Source organism: Macrobrachium nipponense, chromosome 27, assembly GCF_015104395.2.
Source record: "Macrobrachium nipponense isolate FS-2020 chromosome 27, ASM1510439v2, whole genome shotgun sequence".
Lineage (NCBI taxonomy): Eukaryota > Metazoa > Arthropoda > Malacostraca > Decapoda > Palaemonidae > Macrobrachium > Macrobrachium nipponense.
Genome location: NC_087216.1, coordinates 7,524,283 through 7,547,963, shown reverse-complemented (window position 1 = coordinate 7,547,963; position 23,681 = coordinate 7,524,283). Strand labels below are relative to the sequence as shown.

At 39.2% G+C, this 23,681-nt stretch overlaps 1 protein-coding gene across 3 annotated transcripts in view; it reads left to right on the top strand.

Annotated features, from left to right (window-relative positions):
• Positions 1–23,681, top strand: part of LOC135200781 (neurogenic protein mastermind-like) — a 250,642-nt gene that overhangs the window by 197,832 nt on the left and 29,129 nt on the right. For 2 of the 3 annotated variants that reach the window (XM_064229426.1, XM_064229425.1), the window contains exon 5: positions 19,993–20,052. The exons of the other annotated variant lie outside the window; for it this stretch is intronic. In XM_064229426.1, coding sequence (XP_064085496.1) covers positions 19,993–20,052 — 60 coding nt within the window. The remainder of the gene's footprint in view (positions 1–19,992; positions 20,053–23,681) is intronic. 3 annotated transcript variants of the gene reach the window in all.

Below are 23,681 nucleotides of genomic sequence, written 5' to 3'. Positions count from 1 at the left end.
GAGAGGAATATTCAACGCTTTAATTGTATGAAAGTAACACAGGTGACTATAAAATTTATAGGGCTATAACATTCTTTAGTTTACCGAGTGAGGTTGATATTAGGAATTTGATTTTCAAAGTATAGCAGAATTATGGAATAGTTAGTTAGCAAGAGAATGATAGTGTCTATTTAGACAAGGAGGAGGTGTATGGATGAAGTGCTCGTGAAAGAATCTTGAGAGAGTTTTAAATGTAAAAACGAGCAGCTTGGCTTGGTATACGTGAACCTAGAAAAATCTTAGGGTAGAATCAATATGGACAGCATTGAAAATGTACGCTATTTATGATGAGTTTTTGAAGGGTAAAAGTGATGTGATAGGTTAGAGACAACAAAGAAAGATTTTGGACATCTTTGCAAGGCGAGAGGAGTAAATGTCAGCAAAAGTAATGTTATACGAATAAATGGAAAGTAGGAAGGTGGAACATCACGTTTATATGGATGGTGGAAGAATGGGGAGATTTTTTTTTTCATACGGATTTGGCATTTACATTTTATAAACGATAAGGGAATGATGAAAAGAGTGGTGAGTCACAGACGAGGTCAGCAGGTGTAATGTACGAGTATAGTTGTGTAAACGCAGAGAGCACGCTTAACACCTGCAAACTCAAGAGAAGACTCGTAGAATAATACAAGGCACTAAGGATATTTTGCTAATGGAGTAAGTGCCTCATAATTCTGAAATTAATTTTTCGGGAATTTTTTAATTGGTTTTGTAAAGGTCTTTAGGTGTTGAGATTTCTAGGCGTATCAACTGCAATGTTCCCGGCCAGTTTTTCTGCCTGTTACAGTTCTGGACGGAATTCTTGCGTAAGGTTTTTTTTTTTTTTTTTTTTTTTTTTTTTTTCTTTTTTTTGTTGTTGTTGTTGTTGTTGTTGAAAGTCTCCAAGTGCCAGTTATCGTAACGATTTTCCGTTATATAAGTCCTAGATAACGACCTCTGAAAACCTTAGGGGTCACTGTCTAGGAAAGATCCAGTTTTCGAAATAGCAACAAGGGACTGGATGAACACTGGGAAGGTTTTGCCTGGGTATCTGGGTATGGCAGGGTAGAGTAGAAATTGCCGAAGAAATATTGCCATCTGAATTAGCAGGCGATTGCCGGATATTTCCTAAATGCATATGTAGTAATATTGTGATATCGTAGAAACATTCGAAGTAGTAGGTAGTGGCTGGATATCACAGAACTCCCTGAATAGCATGGAGTGTCATAGTAATCCTGGAACTTTCCAAAAATGATCGCCAAAAGAACCGAAAGAGGTCCAGAGCCAAATGAAGTACACATGTGCTAAAGTTGAACGGCCAACCCTCTGTTATGATGATCATCGCCAATGTTATTTGGGAATGAACATTACGTATTCTAATGCCAATGACAGCCACCCTATAACGAGTGACGGGTACAGATACCGCCTGGTAATTTGGTATGGGCCATGCCCCCCCCCCTCCCCCCACCGTATCTGGACATAAGGAGACTGGTGCATGAAAATCAGCAATATTAAGACTGCGGTCTCGGCAATAGAGCGGTTCTCCCATAGCGTCGCCTGCATACCCAATGAACACCGGTTGGCCCTCTACTTGATGATGGGGCTTGTTTTGGAAGGGGTTATGATAACACCTCCTCCTTCCTCCTACCCTGTCCATACCTTCCTTTCTGCCATGGCATCCGAAAGAGTTGATGGCCTCAAGAAGTGCGAGTGGCCTTCTTTAAGGCCATTGCTCTTCAAGAAGACTGGAGGAGGTTCAAATGTTGCTGCTGTCCCCCGGAGACTCCACTGACGGATATTTTGCTCTTGGTAACCACCTGGTAGTTTCACCGGCTGATGCAGAATGACTGAGGAGGTAACTGGCATTGCAACCCCGAAGGCCATTGACACCCCACCGGTTATTTTAAGCTTTATTTTCTCTCTCTCTCTCTCTCATTGAGAATGGATTGGGAGGACTGTCCTAGGAACTTTAATTGAAGGCACAACCCCCCCCCCCCTCCTTTCTTTTTCTCAGATATTAATGTTCGATTTATGATACTTTGGCTTCCCTCTTCGTCCGTAGGAAGTGCACCTGTAATGAAATGATTTGACTCTGCTTTTGTATTTTTCAAAAAAAAAAAAAAAATTACCTGTAACTTTTGGTGCTTTTGAAAGGATTTTGCATTTCCTTCAGAATCGATTTAGTTACATTTAGCAAAGTTTGTACTTCATGTCTGTTTTGTGAGTATTGTCCATATATATGTGTGTGCGCGCTCGCGCGTGTATCTATGTATCTATGTATAGTGTGCGTGTGGTATACGTAAATTATCATTTTGAGATGAAGCCTGCAAGTATTTAAATTTATCATACGATCTTCCATTCATTGCTCTCCTTGTACTATGTTTTGAAAGTAAACAAAGAATGATCGAAATTCATCTTGACGGCTGTCGAGTGCATTGATAACTTTTTTAGACAAGTTGATCGTATGTTTTATAAGTCGCCCTTGGGAACGAATTGCTACGAAAGTTTCTCAAAACTCGCATCTGGAGGCGTTGAACGTCTCGAAAACTTTCTTAAATATTCCATTCGACATCGGTGTCAGATTTTGTACATGAGGGGAAAGTGTTAACAGAAATGCAGTTTTCGCCATTTTCCTCACAAGTTTTGCTACTTTTGGAGGTTCAGTGACGCAAAGACTTGGAAGATTGGCTGGTTATGTTGTTTAAAGGTCCTGTTAGGAGGTTGGTTTGCTTCTCATTTATTTAAAATTAATAACATTTCTTATTAACTAAGGTTCGGTTATTGTCATTCCTACTGTGAAGACAATGTCATCATGTTTCACAGTAAATGCAAAATCATGGAAAGCTCAAGGCTACATGTTTTCATTAACTTTGCTCATGAGATTAATTTTTGCTGCAGTTGTGATCAAAAGTGAGAGTTGCTCTATACGTGGATTTGTCGAAAAATATCTTTATGTTAATTAATGCTCCTCTTAGTTGCATGCCTTTAGTCCTACTTGAATCGAAAAAAAGAAAATGTTAATAAAAGAAAGTTTACTAACAAAGCACTTGATTGTTGACATCTGTAAAAAGGAGACCGTGCAAGATTACTTGGGTTTGCTGTGTAGTGGCCTCCCTCAAAATGTGTTTGAAGACTGGTGGAGCTTTGTGTTGCTATAAAAAAGTATCATAACGGGGAACCTTCGGCCTGATCAAAAGACAAAAGACAATCTCCTCCCTTCACCAGCGTCCCCGTTTTCTCTTTAACAAAATGAAGGACGAATATGGTTGACAGGAAAATACGGAGGTGCCTATCAGGGAGAATATCGACAAACGGCGACTGAATACGTAAGGATTACGCCTCGAAGAGATGGCTACCAGTCACTCCTGAGGGGAATGGTTAATTTGGCCGAGAGCGATATTCTCTCCGGGCTGACTGCAAGGACACGATTTGGGAAGGGCTTTTGGTGCGGTCGTCTTCGGTTGGGTCGCTTCATTTTTTATTTCTCCTATTTGTTTTGATTTTCCAGTTTCTGCCAGACAAAATTCGCGCTATTGAACGTATTTTCCAGCCGTAAGGTCAGTCAGAACAGCTTCCAGTTCATGAGGTGAACTAACGGTCGCCATGAAGTTGTGACGTTTTGATATGTCCAGGAGCCGACTTGGTGTCCACAAACGGCATTCCCACGTACCATAAGGGTGGCCTCTGGATGGGGCATTATCATCGTAGATGATAATGTGTGTGTGCGTGCGTTTGTGTGTGTCCTATATTATTATCATTATATTATCGCTTCATTTACAGAAGAGCTTTATTTGCAAAGTAATAATATATTATATATATATATATATATATATATATATATTATATATATATATATATATATATATTATATATATTATATATATATTGTCGTCTCCCGAAAGACCCTGTTCCATATGGTTGGTTTATTGCATGACTCTTCTCCCTTTGGCTTCGTCTCCGGCACCATAGTAGTTTCGATTTGCCTTACAGATTACTCAGGAGGCTCTCTCTCTCTCTCTCTCTCTCTCTCTCTCTCTCTCTCTCTCTCTCTCTCTCTGCAAAGTTTATGAGGGTATCATTGGAGTTGCGCAAATCTCTTAAGAAATCCCCTATGCCCATCAGTTAATTGAAGAGCTTTTTATGCTGGAAGGACATTGTAGAATCCAGCCCATTCCAGCCACTTTATTTCCATTTGAATATCATTCCATCAAGTTCTACGAGCAATGGTACTTTTAACTTCGAAGGTACAAGGTCAGAGCAGCAAGGTTTCTTTAGAATTAATTGAAGCCTTCGATGCTGGAAGCCGTTTTCCATCCGCATACATTATGGTTTAACCATACCATCTCTATTCTTAATGAGCCGTTTAACATTGGAGATATAGTCAGACCATGGTTATTACCGTGTGCAACGGCGCTAATTGTATCATTAACATCTGATAAGCCTTTGGTTTTTCTGATTTTTTCTTTCACCTAAGGCGTATGCATCTTTCTTTCTAATCAGTTGACAAACCAAAATTCTAGCTGCGATGGAGACGTAACAAAATAATGAATTGGTTATGTCTCCAGTTAACTATTGTGACTAGCTGAGGCTTAAAGGAATCTTACCAATGAGTAATCCCGTTTTCTCTGTTGACTAGGTATTGCTGGGTTTTCAGTCATTCGATTTTTTATATTTAGGTGATGGTGTCGACTGCTGACGGTTTTAGTTCAATGTGTCGTGTTAGTCATTGGTTTCAGTTTTCAAATATCGTAAGATCTGGCTTAACATATATACTATATATATATATACTATATATATATATATATATATATATATATAGTATAATATATATATATATATATATATTATAGATGAGAGAGAGACGAGAGAGAGAGAGAGAGAGAGGGGGTCAATACCCTAGGTGTAGTGTGACGCCAGTTTTTAGTAGCCATAAGTCAATCAATCATATACAGTTAATATATATAGATTATAAATATATATATATATATAATATATATATATATATATATATATATTGTATATATTTGTGTGTGTGTGTGTGTGTGATTCGTGAAGTTGCTTTTCATAACTGCGTATATTAGTGTCATACGTAACGCATGAAAGAGAGAGAGAGAGAGAGAGACGCAAGGTGAAATGTATGATAGTATCAGGATCCATACAGAGAGTATGGATCCTGGATAGTATCTAAAAATGATTGGTATGGAGTATCTTTCGGAAGTGAAACGTAGGGATGAATTGCCCATAAAAGAAAAAGGTTGAAGTTGTCTGTGTAGTATACGTACCTGAAGGGGGATTAAAAGGATGAGAAACGGGGAGAGAGAAGTGGTGAAAGGGTATGTAGAATGGTCATTTAGTAAAAGAGTTTATAATTAAGACTTGTCAAGAGTGAAGAGAGGAAGACAGAAACTGCTGGATAGAATGAGTTGAAGAGGTATTGGAAAGGAAGGACTATGTTTTCAGAAATCGCTTGAGAGAAGGCGCGTTAAAGGTGAGTGGCGCATTGTGTGCGTAGGAATTAAACGCGGTAATGAAGAGATATCAGTTTAGGTGCATGAAACGAGTAATGTCGTGGAAGTTAATTGCATGGGGTCATACACACGTCAGTAGATTAAGTATGATTCCATTTTTCTCAGGAGTCGTTCATGTTAGGTGATATGACTACATATGTGAACTAAGTAATTGTAATATGCACACTATTTACGTGCTGTATTTCAATAAAATGATCGTTTCAAGACTTTGTCAAGCAATTGCTGGAATCTTTGGCTACAGTTATTGCTGTCCAGATTTTTTTCTTAATGAAGAAAGTTCTCATGTCGGCATTTATTGAGAATAAGATTAAAGTGATGAACAAGGAGAGTACGCAATTAAGAAGTCATTTACAGCCTCAAGAGCACAAAAAATAAATAGAACAGAGAAAATAAGTATGTTAATGGGATATGCTGAACACTTGTAGCAAATGAACATGAAATTGTATAAACTAGTCACAATTAAAAGGAAAAAAATTTTATGGGTTGTGTGTAATTATTGTTTTTATGTTGCGGGAAAGTGGTGAAGTTCCTACGAGTCCAGGGCAGTTTGGCTACATCCTCGTATTCGGGATCGGTGAATTGGATTGAGTTTATGGTAGAATATTAATTTACGATTGCATGCCTTACCTAAAAGGCCGTCAAAACCGTATGTGCGAAAACGGTATTATTTTCTTTTTGTAGAGAAGAACTGAATGTTTGGCTGATGTTTTAAATGCACTGTCGCTACAGCAGCTAAGACCAAGACTATAACGAAATTTGCAGAAACCGGCAACATGTATTCGGTGATGATCTAGCATGACTCCCTTACCCGAATGGGGCATGAGAGCAATGCGGGTATGGGAGCACCATGAGGGTAGGAAGCAGTACCCCGTGGCAGCCGCCATGAACAGGGAAATATATCGCTGCTGAGTGCACTAACCTCAATGAAACTGACCATTTCCCATTGAGGGCAGTTAAACCAAGACCGACTCTTACCCGAGTCCGCGAGGGGATCTTTAGAGCGAGAGGTCCTACTGTTTCTATCCCGCGGGTCACCCGAGGCCTTTTTGGAGGTCTCTCCGCTTAATTGGTTCGTCATTAGGACCCCTCCCGTTATTATTATTTTGTCTCGTGGGAATTTGGTGGGAAGTGGCTACTACTCCTGACCGGCTTTTTGAGGGGAACTTAAAATTTATTTATTTTCTTTTCATTTCTAAAACTTTACTCGGCGAAAACTGTTGACGTTATAATTAGCCTCAGCTTTGTATTTTCATGACTTAAAACTTACTTTGTTGTTATGGGTTATGCTCCTCTATAATTTCTTGCGTGACGTCATGAAATATTTTTACTTTGATTTTAAAATTATGTAATCGAAGACTCTCTCTCTCTCTCTCTCTCTCTCTCTCTCTGACGTCTTAAGCGAAACTGGATCCTGTTTTCGTCTTTTACACTTCCTGTGCATTGATTTTTAATGTAGTTTCTGTAATTGTGCTGTGTTGATCGTGTTTTTTTTTTTCGGGACTTTTATCCTTATTCTGTGTTTATTTCTCATCGTGAGGCGTCCTTAGAATTTTGACATAATAATCAATTTAGCCTTTAGAAACCTGTTCTGAAAGCTTTTAGGTATAATTTTTTTGTGTATATATGATAATGCTTCATCCATACATAATTTTTTAGATGTTGATTTTTAGTATGGATATAGAAATTATTTTAAAACGCTTAGTTTTTTCTTACTACTAAGGCAGTAAAAACCTCTGAAGCTTTACATAATCTTTACTCCTTTCGTTGCATTTAATCTTGTAGACTTAGAATACGAAGCTGAAAAAACTTACTTTCCCCAGTGCGATTCGGACTCGGGCATGTTAAAAACGTTCTTTTCGAAGGTTCCGTAAGAGGAACACCTCTCCAGAGGATGTTTTCTTCGGTGTATCCTGCTTCTGTACCTGACAAAACAGGAACAGGAATTGCTGAGCTTATCATCAAATGCCCTGCTTCATTGTTGACACCATCTTCACGTTCTGTCGTGGAATGCACGGCAGGGAATTCCCCTGAACTCTTAGGTCAACGATTGTCGACGTCAGAAGCTCTCTCTCTCTCTCTCTCTCTCTCTCTCTCCAATGGAGAGGCACTATGTATCCGTTGAGATTTACTGCAAAATAAACGTAATAATATTTCATGTCTATATTTGAGTAGTCAACAAATGTATTTTACTTTTGAGTGTGTGTGTGTGTGTGTGTGAGTGTGTGTGGATGCACCACCGCCAAAGGCGTGGTCAGATCGAACGCGTAGTTAAGTCGTTAAAGTTGTTTTATGGTTTGGGTGCCTTCGTAGTCCTCGGTAGGCCTAAAGAATGGAAGATGAATAACTCATTTAAACGTTTTGCAGGAAGCACATGATGAAGCCTAAAACGGCGTAGAGCCTTTTCAGTCTTATCTGATACGTGATTTTAATTAGTTATAAATTTTCAGGAGCTTCCCAGACTCCCTTTACTTTACCTGAACTTGCTATTAAATCTCTCTCTCTCTCTCTCTCTCTCTCTCTCTCTCTCTCTCTCTCTCTCTCTCTCTCTCTCTCATTGGAAACAGTGTTAATAAGTCGGATGTTCGAGCATTACAGAATATTTTTCACTCGTATGAATTATGTTAACCTCTTTTCACTTAGGCCTATTGACACTCGGTGAATTCCTTCTCTCTCTCTCTCTCTCTCTCTCTCTCTCTCTCTCTCTCTCTCTCATGAAAAGCATTAATACGTCGGAACCTAGAACATTGTAGAATTTTTTCAGTCCTATCTCTAACATGACTTTAATTCATGTCTAACATTTGACGGATTACGTTAACCTCTTTCCGTTTATCCTTGTTGATACCCAGTGACCCTTCTCTCTCTCTCTCTCTCTCTCTCTCTCTCGTAGACTAATAGCCTAAAACATTGTCGCAAAGAGATAAACTATCGTTTTCGACAGGAAATGACCCAACACACCCACCGATTTGCTCCTCTCTTACCCCCCCCCACCCCCCCCCTCTAACTAATAAGGACATTTCCGTACACGAAATTATTCAATCAGAATGTTGTAGGCGAACTTAGCAGTGGATTTCCGTTCTTTTACGTTACGTAAGTTTGTTACTTTGTGCTACCGATTCCTACATTGTCAGCCTGCACGCGCGCGCCCTCACTTTTACACACACACACACACACACACACACACACACGGTCATACAGACACTTTTGAGCAATACGTCTGTTGTGTGCAGTTACGTAATGTGTGACGCTTGGTTTTTTATTGACAATTTTTTAACGTTTATTATTATTTGAAAACTCAGAAATGTTGACTTAAACGTTCAAAAAAATTTTAGGACACTTCCGGAAGAGTTGCAGAATTGATTGAAATGGCGACATGAGCGCTGTGCTCACGAAGTCCTAATTAAAACCTTTGAACAATTCGTTTTGTTAGTAACGACCATTTACTGATATCTTGACACGGTTTCTCGTTTCGTCTTACTACATTGCTGTAGTACAATCTCGCACAGATCAAGGAAGCCTATTCAAGCTGGAATTGTTGTTAGGTAACTGTCAGGTACTTGGAGACATTTTCCATTCGTCTTGCCTGTGTGTGTGTGTGTGTGTGTGTTCTAAACGTACCTTAACGATTTAGGGTATCTTTCAGTTTGAAATTTTTAATTTCTAGTTTTCTTGTAAGTTATTGATGCAAATGATCTTAGGCATTGTGTGTACATGTATTTTTACACACACACACACACACACACACACACACACACACACACACACACACACATATATATATATACCATATATATATATATATATTATGAGAGAGAATATACATATATATATATATATATATATATATATATATATATATATATATATATATATATATATATAAATCCTGAAGAGAGAGAGAGAGAGAGAGAGAGAGTCTGTCTTGCATGGCATGGCATTAAGACCGGCTTTTGTGACCTTTTGTGTTTTAACAAAAATTGATGCTTGCTTTATATAAGCCAGGCACAACGACGAAGGCAGAGTAGCATGCAGTGGATGTTAGGGTAGAGCAGTAACTGTTTTCGAAATAATATTGCTGGACCATGCTTGATGTCGAGAGAAAGATAGAAAGAAGGGATCAGCTCTCGAACAAGAGAGAGAGAGAGAGAGAGAGAGAGAGAGAGAGGTGGGGTGAGGAGTGTTGGAGAGACTGTAGTAGTAGAAGTGATGAGGCTTCAATAACATCTAAGGTTTCTTTTGGGGGCTTATGCTCTTTGTGAACAGGCGCACCAGAGAGAGAGAGAGAGAGCGAGAGAGAGAGAGAATTGCACAGCCTTTTCCATCGGGGAATTTGGTGCCCGAGAATTGCTACTGTTTTATTTATCTGTAGATTTTGTCCTGGTTCAGCGGATTAATTTCTTGACCTGTTTTAAATGTTGTTTGCGAAGGGTTTTGTTTTATAGTTGGAAAATTGTATTGTAATGGTTAATGATAACAGAAATCAGATTATCCCATTTCGCGCCTTATCCCAGTGTGGAGAGGTTAGCCAAAAAGACTGGAGGAAAAAGGTAACGCCTCTTTTAGGCATTTCGATGATACAGGTATAGAAGTATAATTATTCCTTGCACGCACACACACGTGTATATCTGTCTATATATATATATATATATATATATATATATATATATATATGATATATATACATATATTGTGTGTGTGTGTAAAGAAAAATGGAAGAGGGCTACAATTTTAAAAAAAAACTAGTGAAAGTAAAACCCAATATGATGATTAAAGGAAACGTTGAAAAATACAAAGACTCCCGTCATGGAAAGTCACGGTTCAGGCCTACAGCCAATGGAGTGGAAAACGAATTTTTTTTACGTAAAAAAAAAAAAAAAAAACGTGATCACGTGGAGGGAGTTTCGTGACGGGCGATACAATAGTTCGGTTACCCAAAACTGTAGTAGGTGTTGCCACTTACAAGTAGATCTGTGGCATTTCAGCGTTTCCCAAGCAAGATCATTTAGATTTCCTTATAACCTGAACACTTTATGGATTGATTCCCTTCATTGTAAAACTTCGCCATAAGTTCATGTACATACATTGCAGAAAGACGTTTCATGCTATTGATAGTTTCCAAATTAGTTCATCGGGTTGCGGACTGCTATATATATAATTTTTTATTTAAATATGTTTAACTTTTAACGTCTCAATAGAAATAATACGACACGAAAAGTATCATTGTATCAACACAATCTCCTTGAGCAGCCCTCTGAGCGAAAATGTTAAAACTGGCTATGCATACTGTACCCAGTTTACCCAGATCCCGAGATAAACCCGTAAGGGTGAAATAGCATCTTTATAAACAGAATGACTAAGAAACTTACGGTTAGGACCAGGAAGGATTAGACCTCCCCGGTGAACGTTCAAGATTAGAACTCGGAATACTGGTTATCTGGAGTAGATAATATAGAGATAAATGCAGTAGGGCGAGGCCAGCAGATAGAACTCGATATTTTGCGGGTTCAGGGATTTTAAAAGCTGGGAGTGGAATGGATTCTGCGTATTGTTTATTTGTCTGTGATATACAGATATCCAGAAATGCAGATTTCCGGGTGTGGAAGTCAGGTCTTATTCATTAGTAGATGACATTGTTGGATGGTTTTGTTGTTTCAGTGCCAGTGTAGTCTACTGCACAGCAGAGGGAGGTGCGCATTAATAATAATAATAAAAAAATAATAATAATAATAATAATAATAATAATAATAATAATAATAATAATAGACTTAAGTCAAGTTAAGCAACATTGGCTCTGGTCAGTCGTTGGATGGGTGACCGCTCTCCTCGGCGTTGATTCCTTGGGAAAGGATCTTTACCATAATTTCCTCAGTCTACTCAGCTGTAAATGAGTACCTATCCCTGATGGGGTAGGGTCCAGCTATGGGTTAAATAGCAAAACTCAGCAATGATGGAAAGAAATGAAGGATTAAACGACAACGACGTAAATGGAACCTCTGGCAACAGAGGAGCTTCGTCCGGCAACCAGGTATTCAACCCAATTGAAGGGGAAGACGGTCAGGTACTTGGAGGTCGTCATCCAGCAACTGATCACCACAATGACAATAATCAACAGCCTGAGATTGGGACTACAGAGGCAAAAGGAAGAAATGGACAAGAGAAGAAAATAAGGAAATATGGAGATGCTACATCAGAAGCAACCCGACGGAGAGAGGATATAGAAGAAGATTGGTCAACTTCTGGAATTGAGAGGAATAACACCCCCCAAACAGAGCAGAGGCTGGCAGACCAAGCAAGGAACATAAAGAAAAGAACTGGCTCTCCCCAACAGAAAGAGAAGAACTGGAAAGGGAAATGTCACACGACAACGAATTACACGAAGACGAACTGAGAGACGATGCCACAGAAGACGACAGGGAGGATGAGGTATCAAACAACGACACACGAAGAAACACCGACGAAGTAACAGAGAGGACGGAATGGGTAGAAAAGATTAGACAATGGATGGAGCCAGATACAGAGAGAACAAAGATCCCCTCCATGAAAGCCTACAACACCAAGAAATTAAGGGAGAAAGCAAGTGAGGTCAATGAAATACTGGGCATAATACAGACCACCAGTATCACAGAAACAAATAACTTGGACATATGCAGGAGCAAGATTAGTAGCAGAACTGATGGGAATTCGAACAACCAACCACCACCAGCACAACCAACCCAACAGCACCAAAACAGCAACCTCCTTGGAAAAGGCGCCTGGCAAAAGCAAATCATGGTGATGAGATCTGACTTGAGTAAACTGAAAGAGATGGCAGAAAAAGGCTAAGAAGCAAGAAAAAACAAGGGAGGAACTCAACGAGAAATACAAAGTACAAAGAGAGGGACTAAACAACACAATAGAAGATGTAAAACAGAGGCTTAAGGCCAAAGCACATAAGATCCAACGGTACATGAACAGGAATAGGGATCCAACAGAACAAACTATTCGGAACCAACCAGAGACTATCAGCCAACTAAGAGGGGAAGACAACCACCAGAAATTCCCGAAGCCGAACCAAGAGACTCTGGGAAAACATATGGAGCAATCCGGTATCACACAACAAACATGCAACATGGCTCCAGGAAGTCAAGGAAGAAGAAACAGGGAGAATAAAACAAAGATTCACCGAGATCACGACAGACACAGTCAGACACCAACTAAAGAAAATGCCAAACTGGAAAGCCCCAGGTCCCGATGAAGTCCATGGATACTGGCTCAAAAACTTCAGGCCCTACACCCAAGAATAGCAGAACAACTCCAGCATTGTATCTCAAATCACCAAGCACCCAAATGGATGACCACAGGAAGAACATCCTTAGTACAAAAAGACAAGAGTAAGGGAAATATAGCCAGTAACTACAGGCCTATCACCTGCCTACCAATAATGTGGAAGTTACTAACAGGTATCATCAGTGAAAGGCTATACAACTACCTAGAGGAGACAAACACCATCCCCCACCAACAGAAAGGCTGCAGAAGGAAGTGTAGGGGCACAAAAGACCAGCTCCTGATAGACAAAATGGTAATGAAGAACAGTAGGAGAAGGAAAACCAACCTAAGCATGGCATGGATAGACTATAAGAAAGCCTTCGACATGATACACCACATGGCTAATAGAATGCCTGAAAATATATGGGGCAGAGGAAAATACCATCAGCTTCCTCAAAATACAATGCGCAACTGGAATACAATACTTACAAGCTCTGGAATAAAACTAGCAGAGGTTAATATCAGGAGAGGGATCTTCCAGGGCGACTCACTGTCCCCACTACTCTTCGTAGTAGCCATGATTCCCATGACAAAAGTACTACAGAAGATGGATGCCGGGTACCAACTCAGAAAAGAGGCAACAGAATCAACCATCTGATGTTCATGGACGACATCAAGCTGTATGGTAAGAGCATCAAGGAAATAGACACCCTAATCCAGACTGTAAGGATTGTATCTGGGGACATCAGGATGGAGTTTGGAATAGAAAAATGCGCCTTAGTCAACATACAAAAGGCAAAGTAACGAGAACTGAAGGGATAAAGCTACAGATGGGAGCAACTCAAACACATAGATGAGACAGGATACAAATACCTGGGAATAATGGAAGGAGGAGATATAAAAACACCAAGAGATGAAGGACACGATCAGGAAAGAATATATGCAGAGACTCAAGGCGATACTCAAGTCAAAACTCAACGCCGGAAATATGATAAAGCCATAAAACACATGGGCAGTGCCAGTAATAAGTACAGCGCAGGAATAGTGGAATGGACGAAGGCAGAACTCCGCAGCATAGATCAGAAAACCAGGAAACATATGACAATACACAAAGCACTACACCCAAGAGCAAATACAGACAGACTATACATAACACGAAAGGAAGGAGGGAGAGGACTACTAAGTATAGAGGACTGCGTCAACATCGAAACAGAGCACTGGGGCAATATCTGAAAACCAGTGAAGACGAGTGGCTAAAGAGTGCATGGGGGGAAGAAGGACTAATAAAAGTAGACGAAGACCCAGAAATATACAGAGACAGGAGAAAGACAGAAAGACAGAGGACTGGCACAACAAACCAATGCACGGACAATACATGAGACAGACTAAAGAAACTAGCCAGCGATGACAATTGGCAATGGCTAGAGAGGGGAGAGCTAAAGAAGGAACTGAAGGAATGATAACAGCGGCACAAGATCAGGCCCTAAGAACCAGATATGTTCCAAAGTACGATAGACCGGAAATAACATCTCTCCCATATGTTAGGAAGTGCAATACGAAAAGTGAAACCATAAACCACATAGCAAGTGAATGCCCGGCACTTGCACAGAACCAGTACAAAAAGAGGCATGATTCAGTAGCAAAAGCCCTCCACTGGAGCCTGTGCAAGAAACATCAGCTACCTTGCCAGTAATAAGTTGGTACGAGCACCAACCTGAAGGAGTTGATAGAAAAAAACGATCAGGCAAAGATCCTCTGGACTATGGTATCAGAACGGATAGGGTGATACGTGCAAACAGAACCAGACGTGACGTTGATTGACAAAGTCAAGAAGAAAGTATCACTCATTGATGTCGCAATACCATGGGACACCAGAGTTGAAGAGAAAGAGAGGGAAAAATTGGATAAGTATCAAGACCTGAAAATAGAATGAAAAAAATAAGAAGGATATGGGATATGCCAGTGGAAATCGTACCCATAATCATAGGAGCACTAGCACGATCCAAGATCCCTGAAAAGGAATCTAGAAAAACTAGAGGCTGAAGTAGCTCCAGGACTCATGCAGAAGAGTGTGATTCCTATAAACGGCACACATAGTAAGAAGAGTGATGGACTCCTAAGGAGGCAGGATGCAACCCGGACCCCACACTATAAATACCACCCAGTCGAATTGGAGAGGACTGTGATAGAGCAAAAAAAAAAAAAAAAATAATAAAAAATAATAATAATAATAATAATAATAATACTTTTTTGAAACATTTCATTGTTGCATTGATAGTGTAGGTAAATTTGACAGTGTTTCATTTGTGATCATTTTCTTAGTTAATTTGCAATATAATTTTAACTTTCAATATATTATCCGTTAACATGTATGTCCAGTATATATTCAAGTTCATACAATCAACCTATAGATAATAATAATAATAATAATAATAATAATAATAATAATAATAATAATAATAATAGCACCTATATGGTGAAATATGAAGATTTCCCTCCTAAAAGAATCAGAGTTGTAAAATTACAATTTAATTAGTTTAGATTGTTGGGACACATGTCCTGGTACATACAAGCCTAATTGGCGATAGCAATTATGAAATGTAGACCACACTTGACATCCAGAGATAGATGACCCACTGAAGGTACATAGATTTCACCCAATTATGTCCAAGCCCAATTGCACGGAGAGATTAAGACAGTAAACAGTTAATTGCATCACAATGCAATGACTGTCTTGTCACTTATAAACCAAATAATTTATCCACCTAACAAGCATCCCAAATAGGACTTGTGTTTACCATTTTACAAACCATCGGGAATGAGGATTGCTGTTAGCTATGCGAGTTATGCATCCTCAGCTTTACGATTTGCATTGCATTAACTTCGTTCAGAGAACTTGCTATACTTGTGTTGAGTCGTCGATCCAAGCAAAAACCCCCGTTTTCTGGGCACCTCGTAGAATTCCTTCGCCGATCCTGGCAAGAATGAAGTCCCTCACATTTTGGATTTCAAATTCCACATGATAGAGCTTCGTCCTGTTCGTAGCTTGTGACCATTTTTGGAGGCTCGTAGCTACTTGTAGTTAGTTGAGAAAATTTGGAATCAAACTTGGGTCTTGTATAAGGAACTGAAATTAAGAATTCTCTCTCTCTCTCTCTCTCTCTCTCTCTCTCTCTCTCTCTCTCTCTCTCTCTCTCTCTCTCTCTCTCTCTCTCTCTCTCTCTCTCTCTATGATTCAGATTATTGGTCCTGAAGACATCGTCCATGAAAGTCATGCAATATTTACGATTTGACGCGGGGAAAGATGTTTGTATGAGATATCACGAGGAGAAGACTGAGAATAAAATTGATATTTTATAGCTTAGGGAATCTTAAAGGTAATTGTTTCATTTGCATTAAGTGCAAGTTACTCGCACAGTATTTTATTATATATATATATATATATATATAATATATATATATTATATATATATATATATATATATATACATAAGTATGCGGACGTGCACTATTAAGTCTTATTCATCATATCTGTAAATATATTGTTTACTTAGGTTTATTCGTCAGTGAAACTTGTCGTTTTCAGAACTACTGTAGACAGACCAATGTGTTCCTAGAGAGAGAGAGAGAGAGAGAGAGAGAGAGAGAGAGAGAGAGAGAGAACGTTACGATAACAGAACTCGAATTAAATGAGAGAAAGTGTAAATAGTTTAGGGAAAATGAGGAGGAGCGAAGGCATTATTAGGGCATACCCCCTCCCCCCTCCCCGTCCTCCCCCTCCTCCTCCTCCTCCTCCTCCTCCTCCTCCTCCTCCTCCTCCTCCTACCCAAGAAAATGGGATCCCCAGTGGCCCCGACATCCGCCTCGTCTGACCCATTTACCTGGTTGCCTCTCCCTGAACATCCCCCCCCCCCCCCCCTTACCCCATTTCTAATCCTTCACAGTTACCCTTATCCTTTCATCCGCTAATGCCACCTTTTAACGGATTTTGTAGCTTCTTTTTTATTTTTTTTTATTCTATTTATTTATTGTGATCGTCACTGACCTTATTATTCCACATAACGTAAAATCGTTGCTCTCTCGACCGCCGACTGAACTTGTGTGTGTGAGTGTATGCACGAGTGCGTATGCGCGCACCTGTACGGTCGACGTGGTCGCAAAAAGTGGATGAATCGGTTTCTGGGGACACTGACGTAGGCGCCGAAGGGACGATGGGAGGGAGGGGAGCACTCCAGTAGCCTCCCACCCCTCCCTTCTTCTATCCTCCTCCCTCCCCTGCTCGTCTCCCACTCCCCCAACCGATCTGTGTCGTCCTGCTTGAGTGTGATGCTGTTAATAACTCTCGATCTATCAAGTTCCTGTTCTATATAATATCCGGTTGTTTACCAAAAGGTTGTGCGAAGAGAAGGGGTCTCTCTCTCTCTCTCTCTCTCTCTCTCTCTCTGTGATTCATTATACATACACCTTTCCCCTGGGTGGGAAGTAGCTCCAGGAAAGTTCTGCCCTTTCTGCTTTTCAATAAGAATCAGACGGGATCTGGATTTTCTCGCTGTTGACCCAAACAAACACTGACCAGGACCAGTGTTGCTTAGCTGCAACTTCTTCACAATAAATTGAGTACATTTCACCTTCTAACGGTCTTTTGATATAAATTTTAATAATCCTTCTTCTTTTTCTTCTTCTTCTTCTTCTTCTTCTTATTGGAAACAAATGCACTGTTATGTAAATGTCCTTATATTTAAATTTTAAAACTGCAAGGGATAGCTTTCGGGAATCTGTTCGGAGTATCCTTGCAGTTTTACATTTAAATATATGTACATTTACAAAACTGGATTTGTTTCTCCATTTGAAGACTCGTGCTACTATGAGGACTTTTTAATTATTATTATTATTATTAGTGAAGCAGTAGTTTTAGATCTTCATTCTTCATCTTTATGAGACAAATGTTATTTTTATTGATCTTCTGCCTGCAATATATTGGTTGCGACAATCTGACCTTACCCGCCACCCACAGCCAGACCTATAACACCAGACACATTCTCGGAGCCCTTTCGTTCTCTGGCAGACCCTCTGACCTTAAAGGCCTTCAGCGCACAACATCCAAGAAGAACCTATATTAGTTCAGTGACTTGTCTAACCTGTTCATTGTTGACGAGTCCGGAATGTGTGGAGGGGAGTAATTGGCTGCCTTGCCTTGGCTTGTTGGTTCCGAGAGAGGCCGAGGTTGTTGCAGTTTTCTGTTATTATTTTTAACATTCATTTTGGAAAACAGCCTTCCATGGAGCGGAATGCCCTGATGATATGAAAAAAAAGGAGACAGGGAGATCAAGAAGAAACGATAAATCGGTAAATATGAAAGAAGAAAGCCCTATTCACCCTTAGATATCCCATACAGGTCAGGTACACGTAAAAGTAATGGTGCGTGTCATAACAAATTGGTACAACAATTATTTTCCATCAAAAGAAAACTGTATTGGCGTCAGTAATACCGTCACGACAACGGTTGTGATTTGCAAATCTTTCACAGACGTTTTGGTATGAGAATTTAGGTAATGATTGTAAATGCAATAGATGATTGTGATGAAAAATATTTTCCGTTGTCAGAGAAGTTTAGGACTGATAGAGGGGTTCGAATTAAGTTCTGAGGTCTTCTGATGACAAATAGTACAGAAAATTATGACAAATAAACCAACATTGTCTTGATCGTGGTCATTATTTCGACAGTAAAAGCAGTGATTGTGAGTGTGGTGAGCGAACAAAACGGAAATATGGTTATGAAAATATTGTCGTGAATACTAGCAGTGACTTTGAGTTTGAAAATAAAAATCATTTTGATAAGTCATTCAATCTCGGGAAGAGCGGTCTCTTCACTCACTATTTCTTCTCCATTAAAAAATAAATCCATTGCACCTCCTCGCTTGGTTTCCACTTTTAAATGGTTGCGTTGTTAGTACTACAAAGATGATGCTGGAGGAGGAGGAGGGCGTCTGGATGGAACAGCGGAGAAGGCAGGCAGATGTACATGACGACATCTTTGTCATCGTCCAGTTTTTAGGAGAATGGTTAATGGAAATAGCCTGGATGCTCTCGCTTGATCTTGTTGAGGTACTTTCGTCTTACTGATTAGTTAAGAAAAAAAAAGGGGAAAAAAAGAGGGGATGGGTGAGGAAAGAGAATATTAGCTTACAGAATTGGCTGAGGTCCCAGTTGTGTGTGTGAGAGAGAGAGAGAGAGAGAGAGAGAGAGAGAGAGAGAGAGAGAGAGAGGTTGGCAGAAACGGGTACGACAAAGCATCGCGCGTTATTACCATCTTAAAATCTTACTGCAAATTGTTATGGTGTATTTCTTGATCTATTATGATGATCGCCACCATATTTTGTTATCTATTTTTTCCATCTTAATTGGGTCACTTGGCATTTTCTTGTGTCGTTAGTAAAAGCCGCGCATTCACCTCGTTAGGAAGTATTGCCGACGAATACCTTGACCATTCTCTTAAATGAAGCGAAAACTTAATATTGTGGTCATCATGTCCTTCCCGAATCAGAAGGCGGAAAAGATTAGATTTTCATAATACGGAAAGCTTATGTTTTCCTTTTACAAATCCTCTATGTAGGTTTGTTTACCATTTTTAGTTATTTAGCACATCTGTACCAAGACATTTTTGTGAATGTCTTGCTTAAGAAACTATTTAACTGATTGTTTTTTTTATATATCAGTTTCAGAGTTCATACGTTCCTGCCTCTTGTGAGAGAAACTTTTATTTTATGCGAGGTATTTTTGTTACTATCAGGAGAACATAACTATATGACGTAATATTTTGATGTTACCTTCTGTATTATATCATACATGAAGTTTTATCCATAGACATAGGTAGTAAAATATGGCCAATTATCATCATTGTCATGGTAACCGAATTATATAAGTATGTGATTTGTTCCTGTTTAAGCACATTATATTGTAAATAACATAGTAAGCGAAATCTCTTTCTGTATTTCCCCTCACCTCCTCTGACTTCTTGCTAGTGAACACCTTAATATTCTTTGGAAGCTTGAATTTCCAGTCAATAGCTCCCGTGGTCTTGTTCCATATGAAAAGGGTTCATCTTCTGAATATAATAATAATAATAATAATAATAATAATAATAATAATAAAGTAAGCCTATTAAACTGAATGTACTAATTGCGATTTTCTTTGCCCGCAGGTATGTAATCAGAACGGTGTACACAAGCAGGAATCTGCTCCTTTTGCTCATGTCCTAGGGGTAAGTGAGGACCAGTGTTCGTCTATATGATATTCATCATTTGTCGCCATATGCTGTTATGAGTTATAATGCTCTAACTCTCTCTCTCTCTCTCTCTCTCTCTCTCTCTCTCTCTCTCTCTCTCTCTCTCTCTACACACAATATATATATATATATATATATATATATATATATATATATATATATATATATGTGTGTGTTGTGTGTGTGTGTGTGTGTGTGTGTGTGTGCGTGTGTGCGTGTATGCATGAATGTATGTATGTTTGTGGCATATGCATTGATTGATTATAATTATTTACCTACATAACCAAGATGAATTATATTGGTTTCCTTTGGATGGATGTTTGGAAGAAGCAGCGACAACAGCGTCTAAGAGAGAGAGAGAGAGAGAGAGAGAGAGAGAGAGAGAGAGAGAGAGAGAGAGAGAGACCCAAGATCGTCCATTGACGTACATAACCACCTCTTGTATTGGCAAGCGGATCCTAACTGGAATTCAGAAAACATAACCATTAAAATTAGGTTTTGGTTGTCATGTCATTTATTACAGTGAAGGCGAACCGAAGATTGTTGATATGATTAAACTACAGTTACAGCTATTGTGTTGTTGTTACACAAGTTAACGGTATTAGAATATTTTTTTTATCATTTTTTTAAGGTGGGATTTTCTATGTTAATGAAATTTATAAAAGTCGCAACATAAAAAACTATTACTGCACAAAACGCCCAACAGCGCTTAATTTTGATTTGTTCGGTAAAGTAAATGTGGAACACTAAGGCATGCAAAAGTGTTATTTCGGTTTGGCGAAGTTTCTGGGCGAGTGCCAGTTTTCATTCCATGCGGTCACCTTGCCTGCCGATGGCGTCGTATTTCCTTGACCTTAGACTGGAAAGAAAGGTCGATGGCTGCGGAGAAAGCAGGATCCAGCAATGCCTTTTAATGACCTGGAAACATCTCTGTGAATATTAACACGGTGGGTGTTTTTGTTACAAACAACGAGGCAACACGTGACGCATTCCAAAGAAGACGGGTCTGTCTCTTCTGGAAGTCCGGCTGGTCCAGTGCCAACAAAGATACCTCTCTGATGAGATTATAGATAATCTTGAACTAATAGGAATGGGCACTAACCATAGCTCAAGAAATTTCCGTACCATTCTCTCTCATTCAGGAATGGTTATTAAGTAGTTGATTAGGCTATAAAGCAAGGGTTAGAAATTACCAGTAATGTTTAGATTCGAAAAGACATGAAAATGATAAAGGTTTCGTCCCTAATCTACATGCACACAACACTCATTAAATCACTGACATACCCATTAACACAAAATAATAAGAGTTACATACCTTGTATAATTGTGCATAGAAATCCTGTTGCTTGATTTTTAAGAAGGGATTATTGGAGGTTGATTTATAATAAGTTAAAAAAAAAAGGACTGTCCTTTTCATGAGTCAAAGGTTACATAGAAATTGGAATGTTCTTTTTCGCATGTTGAAGAATTGCTTTGGAAAGCAGACGTTTCGCTTGGGCTTGGAGCATTTACAAGATTTTGTTTTTTATTTTCCTTTTTCAAAGAATAGGAAAAGGTTTAGGTATAAACCCACCACTCCCTCCAGCCCATATAGGGCACATACGTGCAAGGCACCTCCTGGAATTTTTCTCAATGTACGGGACTCCGACATTGCGTCGCTTGGCACATCTTATCCTTGTTTAAAATCATCAAAACAATATGAACGTATTCGCAAGCCTTGACAAAGGGGTGAAGTCTTCTTGCGACACGCCCTTAAGACACTCGAATCGGCCACCTGATGACCAACGTCAATACCAGGATTAATAGAGTACAAAGTTAGACTGTCCCATCGTTACTGCGCATATTTGTGACGTCATTGGTAGGTGGCCATAAAAGAAAACCAACAAAACAAATAAATAAAGGGTCACTATGGGAATTATTTGCCCACACCCGTTATCTCTTTCACGACCTTGTGTGAGAGAGGTCCCTGTTAATCTCCAGGTACTGGAAGATAGTTTCCTTGTTCTTCACTCTGGTGGGGTCAATTACTGACTGATGACTTTTTTTTTTACCTGAACCTCAGCCAGATCAGCCAAGTGACGTCATGCGCGAGATTGTCCTATTTTGGTCAGAAGCGGTCTAACCCTGTGCTTTATTAATCCTGGTCAATACTGTGCTAAGCTTTCCCAGCGGCCGCTGGCAATTATCCTTTCGAGAATCCTTGTCGAATACCGTATCCCCTGGGGCCGTGTACTCTCGTATTTTCCCCACTGTATTGTTTGCATTGGGATCGGCCCTCTCTGGCCTTTTTGCGATTAAAGATTCATATTGTAGGATATATCCATTATAGTTCTCGAGGAGTTATTTTTCTTTCATGGGCCTCATTTGTATACGTAGTTATTTCTTTTTTTTTTTTCAAACATAAAGTAAATTCGAATTCTGCTTCAGTCTCGAAGCCAGTCCATCTGATATCCATCCCCCCCCCAAAAAAAAAAAAATCACCCTCGAAGGACAATCTATGGAAAGTATCGCTGAGAGATAGAGGAATTGACAGATTGGAAATCTCTGATCTCCCAAGAAATATTATCTACTCTTAGGTGTCCTTTGTAGGTGGATTGTGTGGGTCGGATCTCAATCTCAGGCGATAAGAGAGAGTACAAGAAGATTATCAAAGACCCCACCCTCTTTCTAAATTAATGGTCAGCTCTTCGAAATCGAAATGACTAGATAGTACTTTCTTGTTGTTATATTGTTGCTGCTGTTAGTGTTTTTTTTAATCACTGCTGTTGTTTGTATCACTATCGCCATCACCAAGAAAAAAAATGGACCAGTTTTTATTGTTTTCTTTTGTTTTAAATTTAGGTTTGACTGCTTTTTACCGGTGCGGTACCGATTCTCAGAACATGACTTACAACCAAGGTCCTTTAAATATACTCCGAGTATATTTAAAGGACCTTGCTTACAACATTAACCTGTCAGTGCCTAGGTTTCTTCTTCTCCCGAAAGTGTGGAACTTCAATACGTATTTCTTACGATATATTCCCGATGTCGTTGTGTAATTCTCTCTCTCTCGGATTTCCTGTCGTTTTGCCATAGAGCCCTCCACAGTTGTATATTGTTATAAGTTTTCATAGTTGATGAAGTCTTAGCTTTCGTGACATTGGAGTATGTAAAAGGGAATTGTTGTGTTGTTTCTCTCATGTTATTGTAATTATCATTATGATTGGTAAATTAAAAGTATTACTCGCAGTAACAACTGTTGTTGTTATCAGTGGTTTCACAGTGTAGTGACATGTGATTCCCAGGACCCACTAAAAGTGGTTGTTCTAGAAGATGCTAATGTATATAGGCCATTTTTAGGTTCCAATGAAGATTTTTATATTTCGTTAAGGTGTTTTCTTGTATCATCAACAAACTGAAAATATAAACACATTGTTTTTTTTTTTTTTGTTTTTTTTTTTTTGTATCTACACATATGTCAATGCTTAGCGTACTTGTACCTGTATGTAGAAATAACTGTGGTACCATTTTTATTTTTATTTCGTCAACTTAATAACAGCCTCAATTATGACAGCTGTATGTATACGAGAATTATACTTACTGTTGTTCTTACTATTGTACTTCTA